The 20,228-nt window shown below is 42.7% G+C and overlaps 1 protein-coding gene across 1 annotated transcript in view; it reads left to right on the top strand.

Moving 5' to 3' along the window:
• Nucleotides 1-20,228, top strand: part of mdn1 (midasin AAA ATPase 1) — a 194,542-nt gene that overhangs the window by 116,580 nt on the left and 57,734 nt on the right. Inside the window, exons 60-70 of the mRNA XM_078212495.1 lie at nucleotides 592-806; nucleotides 3,515-3,905; nucleotides 4,930-5,039; nucleotides 8,104-8,809; nucleotides 11,769-11,927; nucleotides 12,240-12,501; nucleotides 14,510-14,745; nucleotides 16,294-16,389; nucleotides 16,510-16,604; nucleotides 18,555-18,679; nucleotides 20,033-20,182. Of these exons, the coding sequence (XP_078068621.1) occupies nucleotides 592-806; nucleotides 3,515-3,905; nucleotides 4,930-5,039; nucleotides 8,104-8,809; nucleotides 11,769-11,927; nucleotides 12,240-12,501; nucleotides 14,510-14,745; nucleotides 16,294-16,389; nucleotides 16,510-16,604; nucleotides 18,555-18,679; nucleotides 20,033-20,182 (2,545 nt within the window). The remainder of the gene's footprint in view (nucleotides 1-591; nucleotides 807-3,514; nucleotides 3,906-4,929; nucleotides 5,040-8,103; nucleotides 8,810-11,768; nucleotides 11,928-12,239; nucleotides 12,502-14,509; nucleotides 14,746-16,293; nucleotides 16,390-16,509; nucleotides 16,605-18,554; nucleotides 18,680-20,032; nucleotides 20,183-20,228) is intronic.

Genomic DNA, 20,228 nt, shown 5'->3' with positions numbered 1-20,228 from the left:
AAATGCTTCCAGAAGATTCTCTATCATCCAGCCAATTGTGTAACCGAAAAACAATCTCTCGGTTCAAACAGCCAATGAAATTACTTGTAAAAGATGCCAAAATGCTTAGTTCAAATGGCGTGTTCCTCACATAAAGGCAATAAAGTTCATTGTCACCGTATCTACTTGGAAGTAATATTTGGTCAACATAGGAAGCTTCAGACCAAATCCCTGACTCAGTAACTTTACAACCTGCATCTGGTTTTAATTATAAGTTGACCAAAAATCCCAGCATGCTTAGCCAAAATAGCCATTTTAAAGCCAATATTGCCATTATTGTTGTTAAACTCATTGTTGTAGTCATTCTTTCTCCATCTGCACATTGTAAATAATCATCTCCAAATAGTGTAAAGCATAGTGCCGAGAGTAGCCTGGGAATGTATTGCCTGGAATCTTAGCTGACAATACTGTATCATAGAGCAAGCAAAAGAAAGGGAAAACTAACTTGTAAACCAAAGGAACTTAATATAGTCAAATTAGATTACTTGATAATTGAAACCAGATTTTTCCAATGTTCTTATTGCCCAGAGAATATTTATTTTCCTCTAATAGGGGCCTGGCATTTTATGTCGCGATGTCCAATCTAAGTGTTTCTTTGAAATTCTGACCAACACCAAACAAAGTACTTCTGGGACCGTCAGTGGAACTGGTGTGATAATGGTGTCCCACGTGACTCTGGGCGAGTGGCTGGAGCGAATGCAGCAATTACAAGAAGTCAGCTTAGTGTTGTGGACCAACATGGCTGTGTGTTCCTTTGCCGATTTCAGGTATGTCATAGCAACATAGGAATTAGGAGTGAGAGTCGGCAATTCAGCCCTTCGAGCCCACTCCGCCATTCTATATGATCATGATTGATCTCCATCTCATCCTGACTCCACTTCCCTGCCTTTTCCCCATAGCCATTTATCCTGATTTTGATCAAATATTTATCTATCTCTTTTTTGAATCCACTGATTGATTCAGCATCCACTGCACTCTGGGGCAGTGAGTTCCATAGATTCACAACCCTCTGTGAGAAATAGCTGCTCCTTATCTCTGTCTTGAACCTCCCCCCTCTTATTCTACAACTATGACCTCTTGTCCTAGACTGTTCTAGAAGGGGGAAACATTTGGTTAACATTTACTTTATCAATCCCGTTGAGTATTTTATATATCGCAATCAAATCCCCCTCTCCCCCCATTCTTCTGTACTCCAGCGAGTACAAGCCCAAGCTATTCAACCACTGCTCATATGACAGTCCCTTCAAACCTGGAATCAGTCTAGTGAACTTCGTCTGAATCGCCTCCAGTGCCACCACATCCTTCAAACAAGATGACCAAAACTGAATACAGTACTCCAAGTGTGGTCTCACCCAATGCCTTTTACAATTGTAACAACACTTCTCTACTTTTATACTCTAGACCCTTTGCAATAAATGTCAAGATTCCATTAGCCTTCCTTATAACATTCTACACCTGCATACCCACTTTTTCTGAGACTCGTGCACAAGGACACCCAGATCCCTCTACACAGACACCCTTTAAATCTGTTTCCCATCTAAATAGTAATTTGCCGTTTTATTTTTCTGGCCAAAATGGTTAACCGCGCACTTATCCACATTAAACTCCACCTGCCAGATTCTGGCCCGTTCCCCTAGCCTGTCAATATTCATTCGTAAACTTCATATCCCCTCTTCACGGCCTGCTTTTCCAACTATTTTTGTGTCGTCAGCAAATTTTGGTATGTTACACTGTGTCGTAGAAAAGGAGTTGGAATTAACTATGCCACTTCTACCTGGTTATTTGAAAGTGAGCATTTTCATTACGGTTGGTTTGTTAGGATATCTTCAAATGTGTTTCGGGGCAAACAACTGAACTGGGATGAAAATTGAACATAGAAATGAATCCCCACTACACTGGTCAGCAAGAATGTGTCTCTGGATCCTACCTATGCCATCAATAGCGGAAGCTTTGGTGTGGGTGGGGGGGCTGCCTTTGGCTTGGTGTCTGGGGAAAATCCATCCCCCGGAACACTTACCATGGGCAAGAGTTCGAAAGACGTGCTGGTTAGGTGCATTGACCCGAACAGGCGCTGGAGTGTGGCGACTAGGGGAATTTCACAGTAACTTCATTGCAGTGTTAATGTAAGCCTTACTTGTGACTAATAAATAAACTTTACTTTAAAAGAAGCCAGAGAGCCAGAATCTAGTGTTCAGCCATAAGACATGCCCGGTGTAGGGAAATGATCTAGTATGTGAATGATCTGCATTGATGCTTCTGACATTACCCTTTGAGTTTAGTTAAATTTTAAATTTAAGCTGACTTGATTATTATCCTGAATGTAATCTGAAATTGGCAACCGAGGAAAGGTCCCAATCATGTTCGAATCTTGTTTTATTGGAACATGGCGGGTGAAACAAAGCATACTGTGTTTGATATTGGTTGGGAAGATTTCAAAGTGATAGTGAGCTCTGATCTTTTCGATGCATCGCGTTGGGCTGCTGCTGTGAATTGTAAATCTCCAGGGAGTTCAAGTCTAATAAATTCAAAGATACAATCGCACACCTGAATCACTTTTTAAAAACCGATTTGCTGTTTCTCAGCTGACGGGTGTGTGTGTCAAAGTTGGTGAACAATGAGAGTCCTGTCTATTCATTGTTTTATTACATGGAAAGGGAAGGGCCTTCGAGGTACTGACATTAAGTTTCTAGAATTGTTGGCTTTCTTTTTAGTTTATGTTGATCTGCACGAAGCCTGTTTGTTAGGATTTTGCTCCATTGTTAATGCAAGATGTCTTGGGAGGTAATCAGACAGCTTCTGCTTCACTCCCAATAAGCTTAGGCTGAGCACTATAGATGTAGCAACTCAATTGACCCATTAGTACTCTTTGCCTCAGTCCTCTGACTGTGTCTCATTTTTACCACCAACTGGGCAGAATTCTCCACGTGAAGCTGCTGGGTTTTTTTTCTTACAGAATTGTAAGCAGTTTCATGACGTGCGTATTTTTTAAATGTGAGACTTTTGGTGCAGCAGTAGTGGGGCATGTGACTGCTGGGATAGTTCCTCCACTCCCACCAAGTAATTATCCAGAGTCCTAACTGAAATTAATTTTACACCAATGTATTCCATCCACAGTGGCATTAAGGAGGTAGCTAGGTGTATAGTGGGTTAGCACACAATTCCTGTAACTTAATTCAGGATTAAATGAAACACCGTGCAAGTGTCGTAACGCACTTCAGAACTTATTTTGGAATGCAGGATGTGAATAGGTCTGTTCGCTGATACGATGTAGGCTTGATGTGTTTTTACTGGTTTAATTTCTAACCGGGAAATAAATGCCGATGGTAATTGATGCTTGTTCTGAAGACATTCTGTAACATAGCTGTTAAATTCGTAATGCTAAAATCAAAGTTTTAAGGACCAAATGGTGTAGTTTCAAATGGTATTTGTAAGTTCTAGAGGGGGGGGAAAAAACTTGACGCTTTGTTGTTTGCAGATTCACAGATTCCAGATTGCAGTGCACATTGCTACTTAAACAGCTCCACGCAATTAAGGATTTTTTGCCAGAAGAGCTTCAGGAGGAATATTTGCAGACATGTGACCAACTCGCCATTGATAAAAACAGCATTGCCAGTCACAGTATTCAGAGTTTACTCAGCAATCTTGCGGAGCAGGAAATACTGCCCGAAGATCTCGTTTCGCTTCTTGTGACCTGCGTACGCAAGTTTGTGGGCAAAGAAAAGGATTTTCGAAGCCTTTCGGCACAGGCCCAGAGCGGCTGCCTGTGGGTGAACCTAGGGTTGGTTCAGATTCAGATTTGGACGCCACAGACCAAGTTTGATCCTGCTGTCAAAAAGCTGTACAAGTTGAATTATGTCAAGGAGGAGGTCAGTCATCTTGTTTGTTTTTTTTTGTCTTGTGATTATTCCCCTAACTGGAACATGTCTAATGATATTGAGATTTTGCATATTCTCCAAGAAACCCCACTGGACCCAGAAGTGATGGTCAGCGATGCCATTTGTGATGTTGCGACACTAGCATTTGCCACAATTGCCCCAACTCCTGTGCCTTAAATCGTTGTGCTGCTATGTGCTGGTGCTTTGTCTTATAGCCTACTCAATTCAAGTTTACCATTTTGATCCTTTGAGTTTACTCAATGGTGGATGAATTATGGAACAAACTTTGTAAGTTGCAATTAATTAAAAATTGACCCTGGTGTTTTGAATGTTCCACTTGTCCATGATAGCTGCTTCCCTTAAAAGGAGAGCATGCTTAATTGCAATAGTGGTATGTGAGGTGAGTTTTGATGTCAGTGTTTTCTTGCTCATTGCTAAAACCTTGGAGACCTTCATCTGCGCACAGGTTAGAATTGAAGCAATTATGGAACAGCTCCCCTTATAATCTCTGCTCACTGTAACCTTGCGTGATCCACCTGAACATACTGCACATTCACTCTGCATAAAAGTTGTTGTCTTTTGATCTTGTGTACAGAAGATGCCATGTACGTAGAGATTTTCTTTGGGCGAATTGATAAACTGGGACCCCATCTGCCTGTTCTGGTGATTCAGGTAGATCTTAAAAGATCCCATGATATTTGCAAGTGCAAAGCCTTCCCAGTCAACACCGACATTGGTTGTTTATCTCATTGCTGTTGATGTGTGTTCAAAATAAACCACCCATTCACCAAAATGCTCTTAACTCGCATGGATAACTCTAGTGGACAATACGGGTGCATTGAAATCCTTAACTCTGTAGTTGAATCGCTTAGTAAAATCGGATATATGTAGCTGTCCACATTTGCTTTGTTATTGTTGATGCTTTCTCTGACTTGAGACACTTTGTGATCCAAAGTTGCTCGATAAATGCAAGTTGTTGTTGTCGCCTGCTAATAGGTTTTTTTTCCCTTCCTAGTTGCAACAATTGCAGTGTGAATGGAAGAGCCGCAGCCTTTCTGAACAGTTATTGACCGGTCAAGAACTATTACAGGACGGAGAGAACAGACATTGCCATCCCCGAATTAGGTGCCTAATTAAATATGCTGTCCATTAGCCAATCAGTATTGTACAGATCAGTGTTTACACTAATCCATGACTTCCTTTCCTAATTCTTCGGGCACTACATAGTTCCCAGTCCAGCTGACTGACTTGAATTGCTGTATCAGTTTGGTTGTGAGAATAGCTGAGCAAATTAAGTGACAGACTCTCTGATCCATTATTCCCAGTAAGGATGTGCCTGGCTGTGTTTTGGCCGCGTGAAGTTGAGAACTATTTGACTTGTGGATGAGAGATTTTGCTATCTATGTTTTGGGAAAAAAAAACTCTGGGAACCATCTGAGTAATTTTAAATGTAATGAATGTCTGAGAGTGTGTACGTCAATTCGTGACACACAGATTTAGAGCATTCCTCCATTGAGATTTTTTACGCAGCTTTTTTATGAGAGCAGTTATGTTGGGAAGTTGAGCAATTGGACCTTATTTGCAGCACTTTTGAGTTTGGGAAACTGCTCGGGTTTATGAACTGTTAACTGCAGCTGAACGTAAATCAGTTTCCTCCTGAAGCATATTGCTGAGCCGGTCACCCTTGCACTGCTTTCCTGCACCATTGGTTTTGTTGAAACATCACAGGGCTGAAGCCCTTGCTTCAGGCCAACATTAAAGTTGAAAGTGGAAGAACACCAGATAAACCAAAATGGTGCTTAGGTGACAAGCAAACTTGGGCTTGAATGCCTGTCACAGGAATGTAATACCAAGAGTTAGAGTCATAGAAATTTACAGCATAGGAACAGGCCCTTCAGCCCAACTTGTCTATACCGCCCTTTTTTTTTAAACCACTAAGCTACTCCCAATTGCCTGCGTTAGGCCCATATCCCTCTATGGAACCCATGGAACAGTCTAAATGCTTTGTAAAAAAAAAATGTTCCCGCCTCTACTACTATCTCCGGCAACTTGTTCCAGACACACTGTGTGGAAAGAATCTTTTGTATCTCTCCCCCCTCACCTTAAACCTATGCCCTCTAGTTTTAGACTCCCCTAACTTTGGGAAAAGATGTTGACTATCTAGCTGATCTATGCCCCTCATTGTTTTATAGACCTCTATAAGGTCACCCCTAAGTCTCCTACGCTCCAGAGAAAAAGGTCCTAGTCTATCCAACCTCTCATAGCTCAAACCATCAAGTCCTGCTAGCATCCTAGTAAATCTTTTCTGCACTCTTTCTGGTTTAATAATATCCTTTCTATAATAGAGTGACCAGAACTGTACACAGTATTCCAAGTGTGGCCTTACCAATGTTTTGTACAACTTCAAAACGTCCCAACTCCTGTTGATCATTTTGAGGTCCTTTGTTGGATTGGAAGATGATTTTTGACAATGCTGTTCACTGCATGATTGGTTGATTGCTAAGAGGCCTGAGACGTTTATGACTAGAGGACACCTAAACAAGAGTTCTCTTTTGAAGAGCTTTTAATACTCAAGAATATTGTGTTACTCTGCTCCATTAAATGAGACATCAGCAATGGGCCAGATGGGATTTATCCTAGGATTCTCTGGGAGGCTAGAGGGGAGATTGCAGAGCCTTTGGCTTTGATCTTTGTGTCGTCATTGTCTACAAGAACAGTGCCAGAAGACTGGAGGATAGCAAATGTTGTCCCCTTGTTCAAGAAGGGGAGTAGGGACAACCCTGGTAATTATAGACCGGTGAGCCTTGCTTCTGTTGTGGGCAAAGTTTTGGAAAGGATTATAAGAGATAGGATTTATAATAATCTAGAAACGAATAATTTGATTAGGGATAGTCAGCACGGTTTTGTGAAGGGTAGGTCGTGCCTCACAAACCTTATTGAGTTTTTTGAGAAGGTGACCAAAGAGGTGGATGAGGGTAAAGCGGTTGATGTGGTGTTTATGGATTTCAGCAAAGCATTTGATAAGGTTCCCCATGGTAAGCTTTTGCAGAAAATAAAGACACATGGGATTGAGGGTGATTGTGGTTTGGATCAGGAATTGGCTAGCTGTAAAAAGACAGATGGTAGTGGTTGATGGGAAATGTTCATCCTGGAACTCAGTTACTAGTGGTGTACCGCAAGGATCTGTTTTGGGGCCACTGCTGTTTGTCATTTTTATTAATGACCTGGATGAGGGCATGGAAGGATGGATTAGTAAATTTGCGGATGACACTAAAGTCAGTGGAGTTGTAGACAGTGCGGAGGGAAGTGGCAGGTTACAGAGGGACATAGATAAGCTGCAGAGCTGGGCTGAGAGGTGGCAAATGGAGTTTAATGCAGAAAAGTGTGAGGTGATTCACTTTGGAAGGAGTAACAGGAATACAGAGTACTGGGCTAATGGTAAGATACTTGGTAGTGTGGATGAACAGAGGGATCTGGGTGTCCATGTGCATAGATCCCTGAAAGTTGGCACCCAGGTTGATAGGGTTGTTAAGAAGGCATACGGAGTGTTAGCTTTTATTGGTAGAGGGAGTGAGTTTCGGAGCCATGAGGTCATGCTGCAACTATACAAAACTCTGGTGCGGCCGCACTTGGAGTATTGCGTACAGTTCTGGTCACCGCATTATAGGAAAGATGTGGAAGCGTTGGAAAGGGTGCAGAGGAGATTTACCAGGATGTTGCCTGGTGTGGTGGGAAAATCGTATGAGGAAAGGCTGAGGGGCTTGAGGTTGTTTTCGTTAGAGAGAAGAAGGTTAAGAGGTGACTTAATAGAGGCATACAAGATGATCAGAGGATTAGATAGGGTGGATAGTGAGAGCTTTTTTCCTCTGATGGTGATGGCTAACACGAGGGGACATAGCTTTAAATTGAGGGGTGATACATATAGGACAGATGTCAGAGGTAGGTTCTTTACTCAGAGTAGTAAGGGCGTGGAATGCGCTGCCTGCAGCAGTAGTGGACCCGTCAACATTAAGAGCATTCAAATGGTTATTGGATAAGCATATGGATAATATTGGAATAGTGTAGATCAGAGGGGCTTTAGATTGGTTTCACTGGTCGGTGCAACATCGAGGGCTGAAGGGCCTGTACTGCACTGTAATTTTCTATGTGTCCCATCAACTTAAATAATTTTTTGTTTTACATGCCCTAGGTTTTTGCAGCGAAGAATCAGCCACCTGAAGGAGCAGATTGCAGTATTGTCCAGAAAACAGGCCCACCGTCCCCATATACCTCAGTATGACTTTCTCTACCAAGACATCCACCACTACGTCAACAGTATTGCACAGAGGTCCAAAGTCAAATCCCTGCTCTCCCGTCTGCTGCTGCTCCTGCAGGCGAAGCGGCCTAAATCGCGCCAGAGCGTCCAGGTCTTACTCAACGAAGAGGCAGCTTGGCAGCAATCCCATCACCAGTTCAGGAGGCGCATCGCAGAAGAGTACTGCCAGTATCCTGATGTCGTAGAGCCCCTGCTTGCTGCCATTTTGCAGATGCAACACGGCATGAGATTTCTGGCATCTGAGGTTCACCTATCACTAAATAATAAGCTCGTTAAACAGACTGACCTCACCAGACTTGTCACTTGCCTTTCAGCCTTCCCTTCCGTCAGCTTCTCGTTCCCAACCTACCTTGCCCAGGCAGGTGAATTATGTTCAAAGACCTCCATGGAGACCCTCAAAGGGCTGAACCAGTTCTTGTGCAAAACCTCGTCAGATGAAAAGTGTCTGGCTAAGGAACAACAGTTGCTCCCAACACAAGAACAGCTACTGGTGAATGCTCTGCTGTATCTGCGTTGTCACGTGCTCTCGCTGGGTGACCTGGACCAGGCATCACTGCAACTTTTCAGACACCTCTGCCAAGTAATTAGAATTTGATGCTTTAATATTCTGATTTCTCAGTAGGCAAACATATGGCATTATAACGTACATGTTCGTTAAGTTTATTTATGACTATCACGAGTAGACGTACATTAACATTGCAATTAAGTTACTGTGAAAATCCTTCAAATATCGGGTTTTATCAAATCAGTAAATCTTTTCTGTCCTCCCCACCCTCAGCCCCAGCCTATTCTTCCTTCTCCCTGTTCACCACCTCATCCCACTCTCAGCATTGCCAACGTTTTTCTTGGCAGTGACTCCTTGTTTGCCAGCAGCAATCCTCTGGTACGTCAGTATTTATAGTAAATACTGATGGGCATCAAGTTGCACCCAAACCTGTCCGCACCAGGTCTACATAGAATTTCAGCCATTCTCATTGAGTAATAATGAGTGGAAATCTTAATTGCTTTTCCCCTCTCTTTGCTTCTCTTTCCCCAATCAGTTGCTGTGTCATCATTTTTTTTTTGGAACTGTATAATTCAAAGCATTTCACATCAGGTTTAATCCTTGAAATTTTAGAACTTGATGACATGCAAATTTAAACTTAACATATTTAAAATATTTTTTAGATAGTGAGGCATCTCTGGTGGGTGCTAAATTTGGCATCTGATTCTCCAAACATTTTCGCTGGATATAGTGGCTAGGCCATTATAGTTCTTCACTAACAACCCAGAGATAGAGTTCAGATCCCACCACAACAAATTATACAATTGAATTTAATAAAGCCAATGATTTATAAGCCAGTCATCAAAACTCCCAACTTGCCATTAAAAACTCAACTGCCTTTCAGGTAAGGGAACCTGCCACCTCTACCTGCTCGAGCCTACACTTGACACTTTTTCTGTATACATTGTGGATGACTCTACCTTCAGCACAACTTAAGCGGGTGAATGGAGTTGAGGTGCAGGTCAGCCATGATGCAATCAGATAGCAGGGGAGGCTCAAGGGGCTGAATGACCTCTTAATAAAAATGTGGACAACAGGGTGGCGCAGTGGTTAACATTGCTGCCTCAGAGCAGGGACCCGGGTTCAATTCCGGCTTTGGGTGACTGTGTGGAGTTTGCATGTTCTCTCCACATCTGTGTGGATTTCCTCCGTGTCCTCAGTTTTCCTCCCACAGTCCAAAGATGTGCAGATTGGGTGGATTGGCCAAGCTAAATTGCTCCTTAATGTCCCAAGATGTGTAGGTTAGGTGTATAAGCCATGGTAAATGTGTGGGGTTAGAGGGGCCTGGATTAAGATGTTCTTTCGCAGAATCGGTGCAGACTCGATGGGCTGGATAGCCTCTGTCTGCACTGTAGGATTCTATGAATTCTAACTAGGGATAGCCTATAAATACTGTCTTCCACGTAAACCAAAAATAATTATTTCCTTTTCATAAATGATTTCCTTTCTATATTAGAAAGGGGACAGGGTGAAACTTTGCATGGTTTTACTGACTACCATCCAGGAAACTCTGCATGTAGATACAGGACTTGGCCAAGATGAAGTAGAGCTGTCAGCCTCCAGGACCAGATTGCTTGCTAATGTTCCTTGCTTCGGCTCAGCTTGTAGAAGAGATGAAAACTGGTTAGATAGCGACTGCATTTGGTTTGAGTCACTACTTTTTAAAATCAGGAAGAGAGAGGGAGGAGGAAAGGGACATAGTTTTTTTTAATCCATGCCTATTGATAATTAAAGGTGGTGTTTTTAGGCATTTGTATTTTTATCCCCCTGATCATCATTACATTTAGCAAAAGTGGTAACACCAGGGGATGGGTGGGGTGACCTAGTAATCTCTCAGTTTAGAAATGCATTATATTTTGTTGCATTTCTAATGAAATACAGTGAAAAGTGTGAAGTAGCAAAGCACCACACTATTATGGTTTTAAACCTAATTTAAATCAAGATTAGGTAGAATTGTGGATGATTTTCTTTGATTCAGTCCTGGTTTAATGCTCCAGTGATGATGTGGAGATGCTGCCGTTGGACTGGGGTGAACACAGTAAGAGTTTTAACAATACCAGGTTAAAGTCCAACAGGTTTATTTGGTAGCAAATGCCATTAGCTTTCGGAGCGCTGCTGTTTCGTCAGATGGAGTGGAAATGTGCCAGGAGATTTAGATGGTGCAGTGGTTTATCCTTTCACATCTGATCCGAATAGAGCTGAGGTTAATGGTAGATAATTCCCCTTCTGCTGGATTATAAGGCTACAATATGAAATTACTTTTTGGCCTGGCTCAACCCTGGTTTAGTTGCCATGAAATAGAATTCTCCGTGTCAAACAAAAGGTGCAGGTGTATGTCATTAAACTTCAGCCTTGTGATTGTTATGGAAAATGATATTGTCGTTGCAGTCAAAGTTCTTGAGATTGTATGAAGATAATAGAATTCCTACAGTGCAGAAGGAGGCCATTTGACTTACTGAATGTGCAGCCACTCTCCAACAGAGCACCTTACCCAGGCCCTATCGCCGTAACCTCACATGTTTACCCTGCTTATTCCCTAACCTATACATCTTGGGACACTGAGACAATGGCCAATCCACCTAACTTGCACTACTTTAGACTGTGGGAAGAAACTGGAGCACTCGGAGGAAATCCACACTGACATGTGGAGAATGTGCGAACTTCGCGCAGACTTATGAACCCGGATCCTGGGCGCTGTGAAGCAGCAGTGCTAACCATGCAGTTTGGGACAGAGAAGACCAAGGGCAGAATTTTCCCATCCCGCCTGCCACGGGAATCGTAGAGGGCAGGGGCGAGGCGACAAGGAGACCATGGAAAGGTCCGTTGACCTCTGACGGAATTTTCCAGTCTTGGGGCGAATGCGGCAGGAAAATCCCACCCTAGGTCTAAAATGTCTTTCAGCTAACAAACCCAGTAGTGTACTCTTGGGGTTGGCGGGAAACGGAGGAACATAATTGAACAAAATAAAAATTCTGTGGATGTCTTTGTATTAAAGGCAATGGTAAATGCCTGGAATGAGCAAGAAGAATGTAGGAGAGTGAAAGAGGAGCAGGAAGCCAGCCTGTACAAGTACAAGAGCAAACAACATGTCTCAGGTCTGACTGAGGAGGACGAGGAAAATGAATTCAAACAGAATTTCCCACAGTATAACAAGGTAATGTGGAATATTATTTTCTTCAGTTTGTTCTGACCTTTAATGAAGGGGACCATTATATACACTGTGGCTCTGCATTTGTTTTAAATATTTTTTTAAAAGCTCAGTTTACCTTTCACTGGGTGAATCACTGGTTTCAGTGTACGTTTTAAAGTTGATGTGTTCCTAAGCTGCATTGTCATGAAATAGCTTAAAATGATGTGTGGAACAAGCATTAAAACGTCTTTCTTTTTCATGTAGTTTCATAGAACAAGCACAGCTCGACCTTTGAAACATTTTGACTGTTAAGCAGTTTTATTTTTCTTTCTTCAGGATTTTTCTGACATCACATCCCAGCCCAGTCTTGAACAAGAGATGGAGACTGAAGTTGAGAGCACAGTGGCTGTTGCCCCCATGTCCCAGAGTTCAATTCAAATCGTCATGAATATTCACCAGCAAATGTATTTGGGATTTGCACAAACTGTATGGTACCGCCAGGCCGCGCCAGTGCATCAGTGTAGTGACTACCTTAATGCTTTTGTGTCCTCTTACCATACAGCTGCCTTGTTAAATACGCAGTTCTATTCTCTAATTGGTGAGTATGTTCAACTATTTAAATTTTTAATTCTTTGTTGGGATGTGGGTGTCAGTTTCTGAGGTCGGTATTTGTTGCCCATCCCTCATTGCCCTGAGTGGCTTGCTAGGCCATTTTAACTGCCTCACTGTGCGTCTGGTGTCACATGTAGGCCAGAGCAGGTCAGGACAGCAGATTTCTTTCCCTAAAGGACATTACTGAACCAGATTGGTTTTCGTAACAATTGATAGCTTCGTGGTCACCATTACTGAGACTAGTTTTCAGTTTCGGATTTTATTAAATTTAAATTCGACCAACTGTCATGAAGCAGTGTCCCCTTAACAATAGCCTGGGTCTCTGGATCATTTAGTTCTGCCAGTGTCTCCTATCTTGCAGTGTATTTTTATGGACAATATACAGACTGATTTTCAAGCCGATAACAAGGGTGATGACTATGATGCCTGTGCACTCTGATGCTGGGTGAATGATGCCGTAGGAATTTGGGTGAAACTTAACATGAATGAGACTATTGCATGACTGATTATTTGTCCCAATTGTCTGCTTAACATGGTATTGAGGAAAATATAGGTGAGAAGAGGAGCTGAAACTGCAAAAAACTTATTAATTTAGCTGGATGGATCAGAGCATCTTTTCCTGTTCTTCATTCAGATCTCCAGTAGGTGCGACATTGAGGTGGTTGAATGCGCTCAGCATTGCTCAGTTGTTGGCACAGCTGGAATCATAGAATCCCTACAGGGCAGAAGGAGGCCATTCGGCCCATTGACCCTTCGCCAACAATCAATCCCACCCAGGCCCTATCCCTGTAAACCCACATATTTGCCCTTCTAATCCCCCCTGACACTAAGGGGCAATTTATCATGGCCAATCAAACTAACCTGCACATGGGGCGGCATGGTAGCACAGTGGTTAGCACTGCTGCTTCACAGCTCCAGGGACCTGGGTTCGATTCCCGGCTTGGGCCACTGTCTGTGTGGAGTTTGCACATTCTCCTCGTGTCTGCGTGGGTTTCCTCCGGGTGCTCCGGTTTCCTCCCACAGTCCAAAAATGTGCGGGTTAGGTTGATTGGCCATGCTAAAAAAAAAATTGCCCTTAGTGTCCTGGGATGTGTAGATTAGAGGGATTAGTGGGTAAAATATGTAGGGATATGGGGGTAGGGTCTGGGTGGGATTGTGGTCGGTGCAGACTCGATGGGCCGAATGGCCTCTTTCTGTACTGTAGGGTTTCTATGATTTCTATGATCTTTGGACTGTGGGAGGAAACCGGAGGGCAACCCACGCAGACATGGGGAGAATGTGCAAACTCCACGCAGACTGTCACCCAAGGCCGAAATTGAACCTGGGTCCCTGGCACTGAGACAGCAGTGCTAACCACTGTGTCACCATGCCGCCCAGAAAGTTGAGAGTTTAGTCTGCACGAGACAATATGATGCAGGCTGACAATCCAGTGCTACGTTTGCACTGCTGCACAATAGGTAGAGTTAAACTGAGATTCTTTCTGTGATTGAGGTGGGTATAAAAGATCTCATGACGTAATTCCAAGAAGAGATGGGGTTGATTTCAATTTCCTGGCCAGCATCCATAAGTGATTTAGAGCTAAGGTTCACAAGCTCAATAGGTAAATTCACTGATTATGCAAAATTAATGAAGATGGTGATCCCCAAAGTATAATCGTTAGAAACATAGGAGCAGGAGGAGGCCATTTGACCCTTCCACTCTGCTCCGCCATTCATTACAATCATGGCTGATCATCCACTCAATAGCCTAATCTTGCTTTCTCCCCATAACCTTTGATCCCATTCGCCTTAAGTGCCATGTCTAGCCACCTCTGGGATGAAGTTTGTGCCATTATTTTGCCCCAAAATGAACAGTAAAGGAACATAATTAAAAATTGAAGAAGAAATTGGGAAGTTGAACTGGGTGTGCTACAATTGCACTCGCTTAATTACTAAACATAAATGGTTAATTGTACATTATTCATTTCAATGTAATGTTTCTTTGCTTTGGGTTAGATGCTTCCTTGAGTGGACAGCTTCATGGCGGTCAATTATTGATCAGTGCTCTCATCCAAAACTCTGTCGTGGGAGAAGAAAGCTCTGAGCTCGTCCTACCCCAGGAAGAAACTTACGATTTCTACCAACATCCAAATATCCAACAGGCTAAGAAGTGTCAGCCTGTCCTGAGGAATTTCACTCAAAAGGTCAAAGAGTTACTCTTGGACTGGCCTGAACATCCAGCTCTGCTGCAGGTGAGGAGAATCCAGTTACTGCATTCTGCACCATTCACTCTTCATCCAGTTTTGTGCTGAGCATCCACTTGGTAGTATTGTGATCTTTAACATTTTGAAGCATCCCGTCTTCAGCTCTTATAGCATAGATCTCTGCTCCTCAATCTGTGTCATTTTACCCTTTTGCTTTTCTCCAGCCAGTGAATCTTTTCTCCTTCTGTTTGATGAGGATTTTTGTTTTAAAGTGGGAATAGTAAATGACAATTAGCATGGATTGGCAAAGACAAAATTTGGGATATTCCTCCTCACACGATGTAGCCACAGTTTAATTCTGATTATATAATTTGCTCTTCAGCACTGACCCAATGAAATGCAATACTGCATTAAAGTAAATAAAGTGCCTTTATAGTTGGCCCAGTGTTTAAGCACCCACATATATTTTGGAATTTAAGTAATCTTCAACGTAATACCTCTTCAGTGTTGAGAAATAGCTGCACTTTGCTTCTGCATTATTCACATTTAAGGCAGGATGCACCTGTGTTGGAGACAGTAAAGAAATAGCCTTGGGGATGAGAGGTTCATCCTATGAGAGGCTGAGTAAATTGGCCCATGAGTTTAGAAGAATCTGATAGAAGCATACAAGACTCGAGGAGCTAGATAGACATTGAGAGATTGTTTGCACTGCGAGGGGAAATCTAAAATACGGACGCGATCTCAGGATAAAGGGCCAATGTTCATTTAGGACTGAGATGAGGAGAAATTATGTCACTCAAAGTGTTGTGAATCCTAGATGGTTGTGAATACTCCATTGTTGAAGACATTTAAGGCTGAGATAGACAGAATTTCGGTGCATCGGGGAAGAGTGGGATATGGGGAATGGGCAGGAAAGTGGAGTTGATCGGCCATGATTGTATTGAGTGGCAGAGCAGGCTCAACAGGCCATATGGTCGTCTACTGCTCCAATTTCTTGTGTTCTTCAGATGTGGATTGTTGGCATTCCCAAGTTGAATAGAAAGCTAGGTGCAGAGTAAAATTGTACACCTGGGAGTGTGCTTGAGGAGAGCACTCGCCAGTAATGAAGTTTGCTGTCATTGTTGTCTAAGCACCCTTAGCACTCTGAACCATGCTAGTTTCTGAAATATTTCATCATTGATAGACTTAAGACATTTCTTGAGATAATGACTTGGTAGGAAAGGGTATGTGAGAAAGAGGGTGAGCTAGAATAATAGCAGTGAAAAAGAATGTACCACTGCAATGTTATTAATTAATATCAAAACACAAAATATATCCACTAGCATCTGCAGAAAATATGAATATTTCAGATTGAACCTTTGCGTGCTGTCTGAGTCTCAATTTGGGCCTGATGTGTATTTCTCGCAGTTGCTACCATCCTGTTCAGTTTCTTTCAGATGCTGTGTTTAACTGTCCCTTGTGACAGATTTATTAGGAGCTTTTGAGCCTCAATTTGGCAATGGACGCATGTCTGTATTTAGAATATGCCTTGCTTTGTTGTGTGACCTAGCAAGGTATTGGTGTGAATTTCAAGACTGTATCATTCTTGTTTTACAGCTGTTAGTCGTAATGGACAGAATTAGAAGCTTTCCTGTTTCCTGTGCTTTAGCGAAATTCTTAAATGGCATGGAGATCCTCTTTAGTAAATCCCAGGTGAGCCATTCCTCTCTTCTCATTGTCCGGCTCCCCAAAACAACAAAACCTGTATTCAGGTGGTGGTTCACCAGTCGACGATCCTCGACCCATTCTGAACAAACCGTTTTTATTTTGCAGGACTGGGAAGAGAATGCCAGTCGATCTGTGTCTTTACGGCAGCACCTCGATGCTGTCAGCCAATTGATCATTCAGTGGCGCAAACTGGAGCTAAAGTAAGAATCATTATTTGGGTTAGCCACTTTACACAAATGGGGACCTGTGGTATCATTTGTACAGTTCCTGTAGCCGCAGATTGGTGGGAATTAAATTGTGCAAAAACACGTTTTATGTTTTGAAACCCCTTGTGTGGATAGGACCATAGTGCTGGGAAGAGTTGATGTCCAAAGGAACCTGGGTGTCCTTGTTCATGAGTTACTGAAAGTTAACATGTAGGTGCAGCAAGCAATTAGGAAGACAGATAATATATTAACCTTTATTGCAAGAGGATTTGAGTACAGGAGTAAAGAGGTCTTGTTGCTATTGCATAGAGCCTTGGTGAGACCACACCAAGAGTATTGTGTGCAGTTTTAATCTCCTTATCTAAGGAAAGATATATTTGCCATAGAGAGAGGGCAGCGAAGGTTCACTGGATTTCCAATCTTCCTACTTAGAACAGTAGGCATAATCCTCTTTCCAATCTCATTTGCCAATATTGCGTTTTAAACTACCAATCAATAACATACTTGATCATTCTGATCCTATAGATGTAGTTAGTTCAAGAACAAACATGGCCCTGTTAATTATTGATGCAACCCAATATTATGCTTGAGAATAGATCACTTGGACTTGTGTGTTTTTGCCAACCATAGGTTGACAGAAACTCTGAATGCCAGTTTTTGCACATTCTCTCCTGAGGTCTTCGGCTATAGTGGGGCACAGTGCTGGATATTTCTTACTCCTCTTTCCTGGTGCCTCCTATAGGCAGTTGGTACAGGAAGTGACCCGGAGTCATTCCTTACTCCGTTTTAGATGTATTCATAAAGTGAGACATTCCAAATGTACAGCTGCTAACTCTTACACCCTGCCACCAGTGTCAGCAAGTCTCTCTTTATACTCTTTCCGTATACCAATCAGACAAATAAACTAATTAACAGACCCTTGAAGGGCAAGTGCCCTTTTATATCTGTACATCTCATAACACAATGAGTGCCTCCCATCTGCACAGGTTAATTTATACAGTTAGCTCCTGGTGGCACAGTTGGATGGCCGCACTTCATATCCAGGCAGCATGTCTGATCCTGACTGGTATTCCCACATACCCATTTCCAGCTGGAGTAATGGGAGGCAGCCATGTCAGGAATCTCCAATTTTGTTTTCTTGTCGTTTCTCAATCAAGCCTGAAGCTAACATAGTTCAGTTATCAAACCTAGAATGTGTCTGAGTTTTGTTTTTAGTTGAGCTTATGGATTATAGCATTGTGTTGGGTTTTTTTGCCATTTTCAAGGCTGCCTTTCTACCTGTAGCAATTAAGAAAGAAAGAATTGAAGGCTTGCCTATTGGTTGGTGGAATAGTACAAGTTAGTGTCTGGCTTCTGGCATTTTCCTCCTTGTAATGACATCAATGAGGCACATGAGGTAGGCCTCTTGGAGTATGAGCTCCCTGATTACGGCCATAATTGCCTTCTGTGTCCACTAGGCACTGCCGGGACTGGGGTGCATTATTGACCCCTTTAATCACATTTTGATTTGATGTTTTAAGTTTCTTTTCCACGTTGTCTTTTGTTTCGGGCTGTTCCCTTCCTTTTCGGAGCTGTCCATTTTAATTTGCCCCTTGCTAATTTGATTTAGTTTATTTGGTTGGCCAAAATGATTGGTCATAATTGCCTGCCCAATCGGGGAGCCTCACTTGTATGTAAATATGGGAGTGCTGGGTCTACTGGCACTCTGGATTCAGTATCTGGTGAAGGGACATCGTCCCTTGACGAGTTATTTTACCTCTAACAATTGATTCAAATTGGCTAAAAATTAGGTCCGCCTTTTTGATCGTGTTTTTTTTTTACTGTCGGATGTGAACTGAACTGTGATGGAAGACTTTCAGCTGCATGTTTTTGAAGCAAAAGTTTGACCAATCATTCCCCAGCTTTTAACAAATCATGACTTGTACGTTTAATCTCTTCCCACAGTTGCTGGTCTAATAGTCTCAACGTTGTGATGAAAAGGCACATGGAGAAATCAACTAAGCATTGGTTTTCAATCTACCAGTTAATTGAAAAATACCTTCAGGAGCGAACGGAAGAAAATTTGCAAGGTAGTGCAGCCGCCTTGTTACTTTATTGAATAGTGGTGAAATTCAGAAGGCAATTCATCAATGTTTGGGCACTGCACAACTACCTCAATTTACAGTGTTAAAGTGGAGCGTTTAGGTTCACAGTATTTGATATTTGAAACTTCCATCACATGAATTTGATCAGACAACTTGGTTGAACTGTTGATGATTGTTGGATGAAATGACTATCGTGGGTGGGAATGATGCTGTTAATTATTAATGATCAGTTAACAAATTCAAACACTCTAGTTTACAATCTTATTCATTCATGGGATGTTCATGTTGCAGGAAAAGCCAGCATTTTGCAGCCCATGTGTGCTGGACAGGAAGTTCTGGGGTTTTATCCAGTAATGTAAAAGAAACAGCAATATATTTCCAAGTTTCAGTTACGCTTTTATCTCACCTGACACATTTTCACTGTTGGGACACCTCCTGAGCGACTTGAGGCCTTGAATGGAAGCTTTTTGTCGAAATGATAGCTGTGAAATTGGCTCCTCTGCAGATGCATTCACACACTGCTGTTTTCATCAGGAAATCCTTGCTTTAGGGACAATATGTGATAGGTGCTTGAATTCTGCCAACTGTTGAGTTTTTGATGTACTCCCTGGATACCAGAGGTAATGTAGAGTGTGTAATCTTGAATTCTTTGTCAGGAAGCTCCATTAGCCGTGCTCAGCTTCCAAAGTCTCCTGTTACTGTTGTGGCCCAACTGACATTCTTCTGCCCATTCCAACACATGGACACGATTTTCCCACCAAAAAATACAGGAGTTTTGCGTGAGCTTAGTTGAATGGATTTCTGGCACTCTGTGCACTACAAAGGCGCCCCCCCCCCACTTGCCTCCATCCTACCTCCCCACAACCCCGGTCTGACCCTGCCCCCTCAGGCACTGACAGTGTACCAGGCTGGCACTGCCAGAGTGGGCAGTGCCAGGCTGACAATGCCCAAGAGGCACCCCCCCCTGCCCACAACCTCACGGAGGGCCTCAATGGCCTCTGGTCGCACCAGCGAGGCCATCATGCCGGGTTCCTGTTGATGGGGACCATACGTGGCCCCAGCTCTTGTGGACCTCCACCGGCAGGGGCAGAAACTTAAGCAAGCCCGGACAATTGAGTTCAGGACTCATAAATAGATGCAGAGCAACTTCTGCTGATTACGTCACAAAAAAATGAACGAGGAAGATCGCGACCTCCATCCCATTTTTTTCCCTCCCGCTAGTCGTGCCCAATGTGTGCTGAGCAGACCTGAGTATTTTCGAGAATCTTCTGTTCAGTGTAGTCCACAAAAAGGGTTGTTTTTTTTTTTTAAAACTTGTATTTTTATTACTCTGGTCAGACGTGGAAGAGCAGATGAAGCTGCCAGCAGTAATCAGTACACTGCAAACTTTCATTGAAGGAGCTACGCTGGGAGAGTTTCATTGTCGCCTGTCAATGCTGTTAGCATTTCACTGTCATGTTTTGACAGTGCCAGCGAAGGAGGGAAAAGGTAATTATTTCCATCTCATAGTTTTTTTTGAAATGTTTAGGTTAAC

Source organism: Mustelus asterias, chromosome 5, assembly GCF_964213995.1.
Source record: "Mustelus asterias chromosome 5, sMusAst1.hap1.1, whole genome shotgun sequence".
NCBI lineage: Eukaryota > Metazoa > Chordata > Chondrichthyes > Carcharhiniformes > Triakidae > Mustelus > Mustelus asterias.
The sequence above is the reverse complement of the archived record's forward strand: the minus strand, read 5'-3'. Positions and strand labels throughout refer to the sequence as shown.